The sequence below is a fragment of the Cibotium barometz genome, chromosome 50 (genome assembly GCF_041138505.1).
Source record: "Cibotium barometz isolate CiBa-2024 chromosome 50, ASM4113850v1, whole genome shotgun sequence".
In the NCBI taxonomy this organism is placed as follows: Eukaryota; Viridiplantae; Streptophyta; class Polypodiopsida; order Cyatheales; family Cibotiaceae; genus Cibotium; species Cibotium barometz.
In genome coordinates, this window is record NC_141095.1 from 10,629,517 (window position 1) to 10,643,825 (window position 14,309).

A 14,309-nucleotide genomic window follows, 5' to 3' on the forward strand; every position below is an offset into this window, starting at 1 on the left:
CTGTTAGTAGGATTACTATTAAAAATGAATTCAAGTCTATGTAACCACAAACACCATAACAGTTCAGTTCTCAAGACAGCCCACAATGCATCCAATGCCTTCTCAAAGAAGCAGGTTTTTCCAGCCAAGGGTGTAGCCATTCCATGACTGAATGCATTTGGCCAAACCCATAAAGCATTCCTTTGCTATAAGGCAGTGCATGAATATATGCAGGTCATCCTCAACCTCATTGCATCTATGGCATTTCCCATCCCCAATCTTTAATTTGAGGGCTTTAAGCTGAGTCCAAATCGCTCTGAGCATAATCAACCAAACCAGGCATGATTTTTTTGGTTCCACATATTTATTCCATAATTTACCAAACAGAAAATATCATTGTGCTATATCTAAAAGGATTCCCCATCTCTTGTTTAAAGTGCAATGTATAGGAGCAATCCCCAATTTGGGGGGGATAGGTAGCAGACTCTACCATTGGAAAGCTTTGTGTACTGGCCTATCTTTAATAGATAGCAGCCAGGTATCTGACTAGTGCCATGACCTGATTCTTGCTCCAATAAGGTCTATTTTTGCATATGAGACATTACAATATCTGATCAAATCAGCTTTGGACATCCAAGAATTGTTATCTATGTCCCATATATCCCACCAGCTGCATATGCCTTTCCTGTGTAACCTTAGAGCCCCTTCAACCTGGGCATTATCAATTGGGGGGAGGGGAATGCTTGGCCACCAGATGGAGTCTCTCCCATGTATACCCCAGGTGTAACTAGGTTTCTCAGCTATGATAAGGTCAGTTTTAATAGCATTCCAAGCCATCTAGAGTGATGAGACGAGCTGGCTGCCCACCGGTTTCACCACGAATTTGCTTGCCATGATTGTGAGTGGGAGGAGGTTCTTCCACTTAGGGAAATGTTTGAGATGGAATTGTTCCAGATTTCTGGAGATCAGCCATGCCCAGTCTTCAGAGGGGTAGAGAAAACTTCTTAACACCCATTTGGCTGCCAGTCTATTAGCTAGGTTGGACACATGTTTGATACCAAGGCCCCCTTTATCAGTTTCCAGACAGCACCATTCCCACCTGACTTTAGGGATATTCCTAATCCAGGGGCCCCCTCCCCATAGATAATTCCTGCATAACCTTATATATTACAATAAATCAGATTCAAGAGATCTCCAGAGCAGCTGAGAAAGTAGATGAAAGAAGATATAATGAAGTGATTGATTACCATCTTCCTGCCCCCCAAATTAAGATGCATTTTCTGCCATCTAGCCAGTTTCCCTTCTACCTTGTTTAAAACCCAACACCATCTTTGCTTGAGGGTGACCTTGAAGCCCATAGGAATGCCCAACAGTCTGAAGATCACTCCCTCTTCCAGGGAATTGCAACCAGCTTGGATCAGCGAGTCAGGGGGCTGATCAATGAGAGTCTTGATACCAGTTTTCTTATGGTTGATCACAAATCCAGATGCCCTGCAATAGATGTCCAAGCACTCCTAGAAGCATCTAATACTTAGCTCATTATTAGCAACCATAGCATTTGTGTCATCAGCAAACATTTGGGTGCATAAGTGCTTGTTGTTGGGGGGGGTAATGCCATTCATTTCCCCTTTGATCGACCTGTCTTGAATCAGCCAGTTCAATCCATTTACAGCAATAGCATAGAGGAGGGGTGCTAAAGGGCAGCCTTGTCTGATAGATTTGGTTAGAGAGAATGCACTAGATAGCACACCATTGACATTCACCCTAGCTGTGGCATTTCCAAAAAGATTACTCACCGTCTGAATGAAAGACTGACCTGTGCCCATATGTTTAAGGGATTCCAATACATAGTACTAGCTGAGCCTGTCATAGGCTTTATCAAAATCAATTTTGAAGAAGATGTAGTCTTGTTCAGATTTTTCTACATACTCCATGCCCTCCCACAGAGTGATAATGGCATCCAGAATGTACCTTCCTTTGATGAATCCTTTTTGCTCTTATCTGATCCTGTTCTTCAATTGACTGGACAGCCTCAGAGCTAATGCCTTGGCAAAAGTTTTCAATGCACAATTTAACATGGTAATATGACTCCAATTGCTCAAATCTTGCTTCTCCCCTTTCTTGTGGATAAGTTTTATCCAACCCTCATTGATTGAGAGGGGCAGAGTCCCAAAAGAGACAGCCTCCTGCCACACAACTAGTAAAGGGGATAACAAGATATCCTTGAATGTCTTGTAGAATTCAGCAGGCATGCCATCAACACCTGGGCTTTTTCTTACCTTGAGACAATCTATGGCCTTACCAATCTCTTCTTTGGAGAGATTGTTTTCTAGCTCTTTAGCTAATGTGACTGGGATAGTTGGCTTCCTATCCTGCTCTATGGATCAAATTCAGTTCTTCCACTCGAGCTCTGGAGTCTTCCAAATTTTTTTTGGTGTCCAAGAAGTCCACTAGCACTTGCTCGTATTTCAACATCGCCTCTCGATTCCCATCCATGGTAGGTGGCCACTGCACGAGCTGTTGAAATGTTGTAGCTTCGTGTTCTTGACCCGGGGGGGATGGCAGCATAATAGTCCTAGAGCCAAAACTGGTGTCCTGAGCTCTGAGCAAAGTGGGGGTTCCCCTCCACTCGGTGCCCATACACCTGGGGGGGGACAATGGCGAGAGAGGGGATTAACGAACTACAAACAGGCAGAGCCCTTGGGCAGCAGGTTGAGAGAGGCGAAACCCTAACGGGAGGGGGCCTGCCACAACGTAACTGGAGTTTGCATGCTCGACGAGGAGTTTGTTAGCTTTACACCTCAATTGCAAGATTTTCTTATTCACCTGCAGAGTTTTCTTAAATATTGCAAAATCCAAAGCAGTTAAAGCCATAGTCACAGGGGACGAGGGGGACGGACCCCTGGGACGGGGGAACGCCGTCCCATAACGCGCGGGAACGGAACCGGACAAGGGACGGCCAGGGGACGTGTGAGCCCACGCTGCAACAAGGGGTCGGAGATTCCGGGACGGCAGGACGGTGGTTCGTGTGGGACGGAGCTGGATGCGGGACGGTCAGCGGACCATTGGGCAGTGTGCTGTTGCGCCCTGTAGTCGTTGGACTCCTAGCCATTGGGCGCCTAGCCGTTGAGCAGCCCTCCCCACTTGGCCCATGGCTATAAGAAGAGCCCCCATTGGCAAGGCTCAAGCAAGGCTCTTGGCAAGTTTGCCCTTGTCTTTTGCTTTAGCCTTTGGCGACTGGGTCCTGGGTGCCCGATCTCCTTTTTTGTAACACCCATTTTTTTGCTAGTATGACTTAATATTGATGCTTTGGAACTGTAAAGTGACTTTGTTTTAGTATTGTCAAGTTTCTTAAATGAGTGCTTACTTAAAATTGCATATTTTGTATGCCGTCCCTTGCTGGCCCCCGTTCCCCGTCCCAGTTCCCAAGAATCCCCATCCCCATTCCTGTTCCCCGTTATGTTCCCCATTCCCATTCCCGTTTCCCTTTCCCATCCCATGTTACTATGGTTAAAGCACAAGTTAAGTCTACACTCTTCGTGATCTAAAGGAGGTTTTATGATTTGGTGAAAAACTTGTTTATTTTGGCAACACGGTTAAGTTTACTTGGTGTGTTTATGAATAGGGGAAATTAAATGAATGTTCACTTAAAACGTATTTATGCAAAGTTAATATTGTTGTGTATATGATGTGTGTTTCATTGCAGGCAGAAGACATTTAGTGAAAGGGGTAGCTACGTTGCTCTTAAATCCTTACACGGGAACTCCCATATCTATTGGACTTCCTATCGTGCCCTATGAGGGCAATGCATTTGAGTTGGTCCTTGGTCACCCCACCCCCATTGCTAAAAATATTGTTAAAATTCTTAAAGACCCTTACTCTATTCTCTTCCTTAGAGGAGTTTCCAGGGTTATTAGGATCATGCAAGGTAGGGATTGCATCCTTATATTGTTTGACTTTTAGCATTTGGCACATCTCAGGAGTGGGAAGGTCAGCTTTCCCAGCCCACCAATCCCTAAAGAAAAGGAGGGCATACTTCTGGGATAACTCCTCTCTCCTGATTTCAGCCCTAGTACTAAGGACATCTTTTTGAACAGCAGGGTCCTTCATTTTGGCTATAGCTTCCAACTCTTTTAGCTTTAGATAAAGCAAGTCTCTTCTGTTTTTCCTGATTTTGGTTACCTCTTTCCTAATGCATATCAACAGGGCTTGGGTAGATTTGATGGCCAAACTCCATGCCCTTGCAGGGGTGAGACCACAACTGAAGAAATCAGTCCAGATTCTTTTGACTTCTTCCTTTATAATAGGCATTTTGAATAGGGTTGGATCCGTGTGGAACCACTGATTAGAAACCTTTTTATCATGGTTATCCAACACTAATGTAATGGGATGATGGTCTGAGAGGCAGTAGACACATCTGCTCTACATTCACGTCTGATGTGGGAGTTACCCAAGGTCTTGCTCATTTATGTTGTGTCCAATTTGGCTTTCTTGGTCAAGTCCCCAAGGGCATAATTCTGCCACGTGTATTCACCATTATTCCCAACGTCACATAACCCAAAGTGGTGAGTAGTGCTTTGCCAAGCTTGGAGCTCAGCAGCTTTAATGACTTGTCCCAAACCTCTGAGTCTGTCATTTCTGGATTCCATCATATTGAAAGAACACTTCTCAATGTACCCCAGGTTCTAATTCTGATAGCCTAGGCACCTCCAGCATAAATACCAACGAAGGAGAAGGTGGACATTTCAAATGCAGCCCAATCCTCACATCCTTTAGTTCATTCTGATGGTCCACATGCATACCCATAGCCACTCCTCCAGATCCCTGACAGTGGGCAATATAGATCCAGATGTGATCTTTAGAGATGTTGAGCAGCCTTTTTTCAATTTCATCCCCACTAGCTTTGACTTCGTTAGAGCTATGAAGTCAAATCTACCCTATTTCCTTAGCCATTGTTTCACTAGTTGGACTTTTGTGAGGTCAGTCAACCTCTTTACATTTAGAGTGGTGCATCTTATTTACCTTTCTTCTGGGTGTTGACCTTTTTAGGTCCAACTTTGGAGGCAGCTTGAGGTGTGGTGGATCCAACTTGAGCATGCATTCTTTTCAATTCCTTAACTATTTCCATTTCTTTGGGAATACCGTTTTTTGTATCAAACAGATACTGATCAACCCTATCTTGCTCTTCTCCCCTCAAGCCAGCCAATGTTGAGTGGGTAGGGATCAACTGGTCATGGTCCATTTGGTTTGTTTCGGCTAGAATTCTTGATTTGTCCAGGGGAGTGGATTGAATGAACTCTTGTGAGTCACCCAAGTCTTCGGGGTCCGATATGCTATCTAAGAAGGCAAAGGAGTTAGCAAAATCCCTCTAGTTACTCGGCCTGTTTTGTCTAAAGGTGTTCCTCCTGTTGGGTATGATAAACTTTTCTCCCTTGTCTTTTGAAGAAGAGGGAGCAAGGTCAGGGTGCACAATTTGACTATTAGTAACTCTAGCAGGCTAAGTTTTGTTGTTGGTTGTTGGAAGGCTAGGAGCTGATGTCCTTCAGATTGGGGTATTTGGTAGGATGTAGTCCCCACAATTGATTTCAATCTCATCTATTAGGGGCCTATCTAGATCAACTTCCACAAGGACTTGAGGATGCCAAGCCGGGTTGTAATCGTTTTTGGGCCTATGCCAAGCACTTTCCCTATTGGGGAAACATATTTTTTAAGCCAAGGGTATAGATAAAAAGGTAGGTTGGGCAGTTCAACCCACACCAGACAGGCTGAAGGCTTTGGACCGTGAGGGTTAAAACTTTTGGACAAACTGAAGAAGCAGAATGGGATGTTCCTGTACATCCATTGCCCTGATCCAAGAACCTTAAGAGCCATATTTGAGTCTTTGAACAGAAAGGGGTAATACCCATTTGGGAGGGCTTGGTTGATGTCTACCTCAATACCAATTGATAGCCAGTTATCTTTGACCCAGCCCCTAAGGAACTCAACTGGAGGCCAAGGACCGAACAATAACCCTACTAAGCACCAGGCTGTGTAATCCATTTCCATTGAATGAACCATATTTGGCGGAAGAGAGACCAGAGGTTTAATGGAAGAGGAATTACCTGATGGGGCCGCGACCTTGGTTGGATTTTGCTTGTTATTCTGCGCGTCTTCTTCAACTTGCTTCTGCAGCAGCATCAAATTCAGTTCTTCCACTCGAGCTCTGGAGTCTTCCAATTTTTTTTTGGTGTCCAAGAAGTCCACTAGCACTTGCTCGTATTTCAACATCGCTTCTCGATTCCCATCCATGGTAGGCGGCCATTGCACGAACTGTTGAAATGTTGTAGCTTCGTTTCTTGACCCGGGGGGGATGGCAGCGTAATAGTCCTGGAGCCAGAACTGGTGCCCTGAGCTCTGAGCAAAGTGGGGGTTCCCCTCCACTTGGTGCCCATACACCTGAGGGGGGGGACGATGGCGAGAGAGGGGATTAACGAAGCCTACAAACAAGCAGAGCCCTTGGGCAGCAGGTTGAGAGAGGCGAAACCCTAACGGGAGGGGGCCTGCCAAAACGTAACCGGAGTTTGCATGCTCGACGAGGAGTTTGTTAGCTTTACACCTCAATTGCAAGATTTTCTTATTCACCTGCAGAGTTTTCTTAAATATTGCAAAATCCAAAGCAGTTAAAGCCATAGTCACAGGGGACGTGGGGGACGGACCCCTGGGACGGGGGAACACCGTCCCATAACGCGCGGGAACGGAACCGGACACGGGACGGCCAGGGGACGTGTGAGCCCACGCTGCAACAAGGGGACGGCGGGACTGCGGTTCGTGTGGGACGGAGCTGGACGGGATGGTCAACGGACCGTTGGGCAGTGTGCCGTTGCGCCCTGTAGGTCGTTGGGCGCCTAGCCGTTGAGCAGCCCTCCCCACTTGGCCCATGGCTATAAGAAGAGCCCCCATTGGCAAGGCTCAAGCAAGGCTCAAGCAACTTGCAAGGCTCCTAGCAAGTTTGCCCTTGTCTCTTGCTTTAGCCTTTGGCGACTGGGTCCTCGGTGCCCGATCTCCTTTTTTGTAACACCCATTTTTTTGCTAGTATGACTTAATATTGATGCTTTGGAAGTGTAAAGTGACTTTGTTTTAGTATTGTCAAGTTTCTTAAATGAGTGCTTACTTAAAATTGCATATTTTGTATGCCGTCCCTTGCCGTCCCCCGTTCCCCGTCCCGGTTCCCAGGAATCCCCGTCCCCGTCCCCGTCCCTGTTCCCCGTTCCCATTCCCCGTCCCATGTTACTATGGTTAAAGCACAAGTTAAGTCTACACTCTTCGTTGATCTAAAGGAGGTTTTATGATTTGGTGAAAAACTTGTTTATTTTGGCAACACGGTTAAGTTTACTTGGTGTGTTTATGAATAGGGGAAATTAAATGAATGTTCGCTTAAAACGTATTTATGCAAAGTTAATATTGCTCTGTATATGATGTGTGTTTCATTGCAGGCAGAAGACATTTAGTGAACGGGTTAGCTACGTTGCTCTTAAATCCTTACACGGGAACTCCCATATCCATTGGACTTTTTGGAAGTTGGGGAATGGGAAAATCTAGTTTCATGCTCCAGGTAATATTTGGAAATCCAAAAACTCAGAAGCTGATCTTCAGTTCGCTCTTAAGAGGATTAGACCTTGCATGTTCCTCGATGCATGATATACATATTGTATTCTGTCACTTGAATAAAACAACAAATTTTATCACCCTGAATTGCATGTTGATATATGTATGTGGAAAGGTGGAAGAAGCTTTGTTGTGTATGGCTGTCAAAGAAACTTTCAGAGACACTAGTCCTTCCACTAAATCCCCTAAACGAATACGGCTCGAAAAGGAGTCAACTGTGCCTAAATTCTCCTCAACTGGAGCAGCACTCCGTGTCAAGGTGGCCAAGGCTCTTTACAAACTAACTCTAAAAGCAGATATTGTTACCGATGAGATCAAGGTATCATGAGCTTGTTTGGTTCTTTAAGAGTAGCTTTCCACTCGGATTCAACTTCAGGCTTGCTGAGGCAATGCATCTAACAGGAAGTGGATGTGATTGATAAATTTCCAATCGAGTTGCACTCTCTGAATCCCGCATTGTTCAAAGATTTGGCATTGGCAGATCGATCAAAATTGGTGCGTGGATTTAGTAAAATTGTTTGGCTTGGAACATTAATGTTTTATTCTAACAATCCACATGAAGTTTTCAGATTTGATTGTTTTGCTTGTATTCAGGTGAAGTTTCGTGGTACGAGAAATGCCATACTGACTGATCAAAAATTTCTATTCAAGTTATGCTCTCAGTGTTGCCAAGTGTTCAAAGATTTGGCATTGGCAGTTAAATCAAAATGGGTGAGTGGAAGTATTGAAGTTCTTGGATTGGAACATCAACATTTTACTCATGTTCATGTATTTATGTTTAATTGTTTGTTTGTATTCAGGTACGGTTGTTTCCTGGGGAACATGGTGAGAGCAAAGCCATACGGACACAACTAACAGGGCACACACCTGCTGTGCTGACCGTGCATTATAATGCATGGCAATATGACAATAAGAGTCAAGCATCTGCTGGGCTTGCCGTGGAAATTAGCAAAGAGCTAGAGGATTCCATGACTCCACCTCAATGGCTAAGAATGTGCTGGATGTACTCATGGGAAAGCCAACCCACTGATATCTTTGTGAAGCTTCTTCTTCCAGTCTTCCTTGCCTTTTTTGTTGCATGTGTAATAGTAGTGCTGTGGAGGGTAGCGCCAATCAGAACAGAGTACAAGCTTTTGACTCTGCCAGTAGGTGTTTTTGGTGTCATCTGGGTATTCTTCAAGACTTTTTTGCAAGTTGTGCAGCCAGTGACAGACACAATCTTGAAATACATCAAATCTCCTGATCACAAATCCATGCTTGGGTACCAGGAACAAGTGATTCGTGATGTAAATTTTCTTCAAGATCAGCTTTGCAAAGAGGCAAATTTTCTCTGGAAGGTTCTTGGCTTCATGGGGCAATTCTTCATAAAAAACAAATATAATATGGAGGGAACTAGCATGAGGAAACAACATCCTCGTTTGAACAATCTGCGCATTGTGGTCTTTGTGGATGATCTAGACAGATGTGATGAAAAGACCATTTTAGAGGTTGTCACATACCCTTGCCTCCTCCATTTTTCTGTGTGCATAAAATAGCTCTTCTTGATATTTGGCACTATACTTACGGCTAGTTTCCACCCTGGCAAAAAAGAGTGCACAGCCACAAGAGTACTTACTACTCTTATATGTTTTGTAAGTAGAAATCAAGTGGAAATTTCTCCTTGCGTGGAAATTGGGCCTTAGTCATGTGTTTTTCCATGGGTTTAATCTTCTTAAATAATACTTGTCATCTGATAACCTACTGACTCTGCTTCTTTTTTGTTTTGGGTGCAGGTGCTTCGTGCAATCAATCAGATCTTGGGTTCCTGTGGCATAAATGTTGTTATTGGTATTGACAAGGGCATGGTTGAACGTGCTATTACCATAGAGTTTTTGAAAGATATTAGCGACAAGGTGCTGGAGTTAATGGCTGAAAAGAGCAGAGAGGCCTTTGCGAAGGATACAGGCTCGTACACTTATGACTTGGCTGACAAATACTTGCAGAAGATTATTCAGCTACCCGTTCAGATGCCAGACCCAAGTAACAAAAACCTTAAAAATTTCCTTGAAGGACAGATTGGTCGAAACACAAGCAAGGAGAAAACAAAAGCCTCAAATGAGGATACTAAGAAAGAATCAAAGGAGGAGAAGATAGAGGAGGCGGATGCTGATGCAACAGGTCTGCAGGGCATTCAAATTCAAGATCCAGGTTCGAGTTCTCAGGAGGCGGATGATGATGCAACAGGTCTGCAGGGCATTCAAATTCAAGCAACAGGTTCGAGTTCTCAGGAGGCGGATGGTGATGCAAGAGAAGGCCACGGCGACACGCCTCTTGTCCAAGCCAGTAACGTCTCTCTCCATACAACAAATGATGGTAATTGATTTCTCTCATCATCTTTTTGTTTCGGTGGATGGGTGGTTTTTTTTTTTTGGGAAAGGGGTGTGTATATGTGTGTATGTGTGTGTGTGTGTCTCTCTCTCTCTTTTTTCAAAGAAGGGGTGGTGGGTTTCAAGGATTTGCTAACTCAACCTTCCCACCAGCTGCTGATGATCAGCAACTGGAGAAATCCGGTTGCTATACAGAGAAGGATTGAGGTTTTCAAGTCCTAAAGTGTAATTAATCTCGATTAACAACTCTTAGAACCCACCAACGGCTCTATGCGCGCAACGCCGCACTTCTGTTGCAGCCTCCTCACGGGTTGTTTCGTACCTTCTGGCACAAATCCTATTCCATCCCATGCATGGGATGGACATCATGTGCTAGACGCAAGTGGTATGTTTGCATGCATGATTCCAGTTGGCAGTTGTATTTGCGCTCTTCCATGTCGAACACTAGCTGCATGCGGTCTTCCACGGGTTGTTTGATTTGTTCTCTTGGCACAAATCTAGCTTCTACAAGGCTATCCGTTCCATGCATAGGATGGATATCACGTGGTGGGTGCTGGTGGTATCTTTGCATCCGTGATTCGAGCCGGCAATTGTGTTCTATGCGTTCTGCTGTCCTTGGCTTTTTCCTTATTGCATGTGAATGGAATATGCACAAATTCAGCTTTTACAAGCCTCCTGATATTATTGGGCGTGGAGCATGGGATGGATATCACGTGGTACGTGGTGGGTGCTCATGCTGTATTTGCATGCTTGTTATTTCTTAGGGCGGGTTCACATTGGAGTGGCGGAAAACATACTCTCAAACACACTTTTCCAGGTGGAACTCTTACAAAATGCACACTTCCGCCGTCCAAGTGTTCACATGGGGAGGGGGAAGTAAAAGGGAGCCTGACTTCTTCCGCCGCCCACTGTGAACACTGGGGGGCGGCGGAAGAAAGAGTAAACACCATACCAAAAACCATAGAACAAAGCTATATTATGTCCACAAAGCATAGTGTAACTACAAAAATAAAGAAGCCACACTACAAACCACAATAAGCCAGACAAAAGACTTGTATTACAAAAGCTTAATCGGAGTTGGTAGGTGAGTCCAGCTCCTCTAAAGCTGCCCTTCCAAAAACTTGTAGGACATTCATCCTTGCTTGCTCTCTATACATTGTTCGGGCAAGACTATCTCGCCGCTCCGAGCCAACTCCAAGGTCACTCGCACCCCCTTCATTGCCTCCTTGAGCGCGCTCCATTGCATCCTCTATGTCAACTTCACGTATTGCTTGAAGCTCCCTCATGGAGGTAGCTATTGCTCTTCGATCCTCTTCTACACGTCCAGAGCATGCTGCCAATTCTGCTTCCGCCTCACGTACCCACTCCATATCAAAAGACTCTCCATGTTGGATACAAATGTTGTGTAGCACAAGACAAGCCGCAACAAGATCTGGGACATGACGTAGATTCATGTCACATCTTTTTAGCAAGATGCGAAACCTTGCCTTGAGCATACCAAACGCTCTCTCAACTGGCATCCTTGTGCTCGATTGAATGAAATTCCAATGGTACTTTACACGTGTCAACCCTTCCTTGCATCCTTTGAAAGGCACTAACATGTATGGCCGTGCGGGGTAAGCACAGTCGCCAACCAAACAATAGTTACCCAGCTCGCCCCTTGCACATGCTTGCCCTATATCACTTCTGGAGAAGTTCAAGGAGTCATGCGCTGATCCGGCCCAACCGACATCATAATTCCATACTGAGCAATTGGCGGCTACTGTTAGTTGTAGCAAAATAGAGTGGAACCCTTTCCGATTGAAGTAGTCAACATGGTTGTCACGGGGTGCAATGATGGGGATGTGAGAACCATCTATCGCACCAACGACGTAGGGAATTCCCCTAAGTGCCTCAAACTCTCGTGCTAAAGTTGCTAGTCGAGATCTTGAAGGCCATCTTATGTACATATTCCGGAGACCCGATTTCACAATTGCCTTGGAAAATGCAAGGATTATTTCACAACATGTGCTCTTAGCGCAACCATAGGTGTCACCAAGGCCCAGTAGTCCATCTCCTGTAGCAAGTCTGCTTAGAGCAATGGCTATCCTATCTTGAATAGACACAGGCGCACGAAAGTTTGTGGTTTTCTTTTGCATGAATGGTGCTAGACTCCCACAAAGGTAATGAAAGGTTTCTTTGCTAACCCTAAGACGCCGCTTGAACATGGTAGCACTATAAGCACTTAGGAGATAGCATTTTACAAAGCCTTGAGGCCGTGGATATGCCCACGCTTGTCTGTGTTCATGACCCCTCCTACGGTTCGCAATCTTCCTCAACCTCACAGATCGTGCCATGCATTCGGTAACATGCAACCAAGTCTGCACTATGCACTCATCATTGTGCATGCTTGGTTCTTTAAGCAATTCATAGATCGCTATAGAACACAACCACGCACAATAGAGTGCAATGTCTTTGGACATGCCCATTGTCACCTGCAAATCCAAAACAAGTTGATACATATTAAATTCTCAGCTTAACATGCTTCTTAGGAGCTTAGAAACATTCATAAATCCATACAACGCATAGGAACAAAGCAACGTCGAGATCCCAAACTTTATAAACTCATACAATAATAATAACAAGAATTTCCTCCGCCAAGGCTACTTGTTGCCCCCCCTTCCTTCCTTAAGGAATTCACTCATTGTGGCATGCAATCCTGCCAATATCTTCAGTCGCTCCCTCTCCAAGGCAACATTTTGGCTAGAGGTCTCCTTGAGATGGTCCAATAGATGTTTCCCAGTATCGGCCATTGTGGCCAAAGATTCCTCATACTTGGGAGTCACTCGACGACTTGAGGACATGGGTGCTTGTGGCTTCTCGTCATCTTGTGCTATAGTTACTTCATCCTTGTCACCGCCAGGGAAAGTAGCATCATCCATTGTTGATGAAGAAGCGTGGCTAAGAGGAGTGACCGTGGCTCTATCGTGGTAATACTCATCCACCACATCGAACCATTTACATGTGTGCCTCCTGTCATTGCCAGATACCGAGTTGTGAGCTTTGTCCACTCTATATTTTGCTAGCACCGCTTGCCACTTCTTGCGACAACTTTCACTATCCTTATTGAAATCAGGGTAAATGCCGGCTAGCTTTGTGGCCACCTTTGCCCACAAGTTGACCCCTTGTTTCCCAGGATTGTTGAACTCCTCACTCATGCCCCCCCTGACATGAATGAGTTGGTCAACCCAAAATTCTTGCCACTTGCTTTTCTTATTGTCGTTGTCGTCATCTTCCCCCAAGTCCACCACCACCTTCTTTTTGGAGTTCCTGGGTTTCTTTGGCGCAGGTTGGGTCTCTAACACAATCTCCTCATCGCTAGGCTCCTTCCTCATGCCACGAACTCGCTTTGGTTGAGAAGATAAAGGGGGGTTATTGAGTGAGTTGGGTGATGGTTGGCTTCCTAGGGAATTGGGAATGGAACCCATGTTTGGGATACCTAGGGGGGATGATCGATTAGGAGGTTGCGCTACCATAGGTGAATGGGGGGGGCGAAACATGAAGGGAGAGTTTGGAGAAAAGGAAGGAGAATTGAGCATGGCTTGGAAGCCATGAGGTGGCACATGAAAAGGAGGAGGGGGAAATGAATAGAAATTAGAGTGCGGGAGAGGAGTTTGGGAGAAAATAGGATCATCGTCGCCTCGTTGTTGCGATGAATCAAATTCATGGCTCGTGTTGGAATCCATAGTACCTACATGGAACACGAAGAGAATATTAGCACCACATAAAATAAAAACACATACATTAGTCATGATAATGGAAATGCGGTTTGTGAGGGGTCACCTTATGCGCTCGCTTCACGTTGCCTCCCGCCCTTTTCGCACACCCCTAAAAGAAAAACAAAAGCACACAATGTCAAAGGCATGGCAAGTGTACCACAAAAACATTAAAAGAAAGGTAAATGGGTGGATAAAAAGAAAGCATGATTGAAGTGCATGTAAAAGCACCTTGGAGAATGGAAATTGTGAAGCTTATTATTATGTTCTCTAGAAATTCTAGAGGGTACAAAATCTCACCCTAGACCCTTTAATTTATAGGAAATTGAAGGGTGTTGGGGGGAGGGACGTTGGAAAATGAACGTTCGAAAGTGGAAAGTGGCCGTTGGGAAAAAGGTCGTTGGGAAAAACATCCGTTGGGAATCCGTTTTTGGAAATTTTGGAAATGCTGCAGGCTGGAAGCCGTTTTGGGCGAGGGGGGGGGTCGGCACAATTTCAACGGCCGTCTTCCATGACGTGGCAAGCGGGGGGGTGGATTTCCACCGCCCGCTGTGAACGCAGAGTG

General features: G+C 45.1%; 2 protein-coding genes across 2 annotated transcripts in view; one reads left to right on the plus strand and one right to left on the minus strand.

The window, feature by feature from the left end:
• Positions 1-14,309, plus strand: part of LOC147609785 (uncharacterized) — an 83,410-nt gene that overhangs the window by 15,502 nt on the left and 53,599 nt on the right. Inside the window, exons 5-10 of the mRNA XM_086786890.1 lie at positions 7,452-7,570; positions 7,739-7,942; positions 8,026-8,118; positions 8,218-8,334; positions 8,424-9,110; positions 9,396-9,975. Of these exons, the coding sequence (XP_086643016.1) occupies positions 7,452-7,570; positions 7,739-7,942; positions 8,026-8,118; positions 8,218-8,334; positions 8,424-9,110; positions 9,396-9,975 (1,800 nt within the window). The remainder of the gene's footprint in view (positions 1-7,451; positions 7,571-7,738; positions 7,943-8,025; positions 8,119-8,217; positions 8,335-8,423; positions 9,111-9,395; positions 9,976-14,309) is intronic.
• Positions 11,057-14,044, minus strand: LOC147609786 (uncharacterized). The gene is made up of 4 exons (XM_086786869.1): positions 13,976-14,044; positions 13,812-13,856; positions 12,991-13,719; positions 11,057-12,135 (listed from the first exon to the last, which is right to left on the minus strand). The coding sequence occupies exons 3-4, from the start codon at positions 13,712-13,714 to the stop codon at positions 11,057-11,059; spliced, it is 1,803 nt and encodes a 600-aa protein (XP_086642995.1). The 5' UTR covers positions 13,715-13,719; positions 13,812-13,856; positions 13,976-14,044.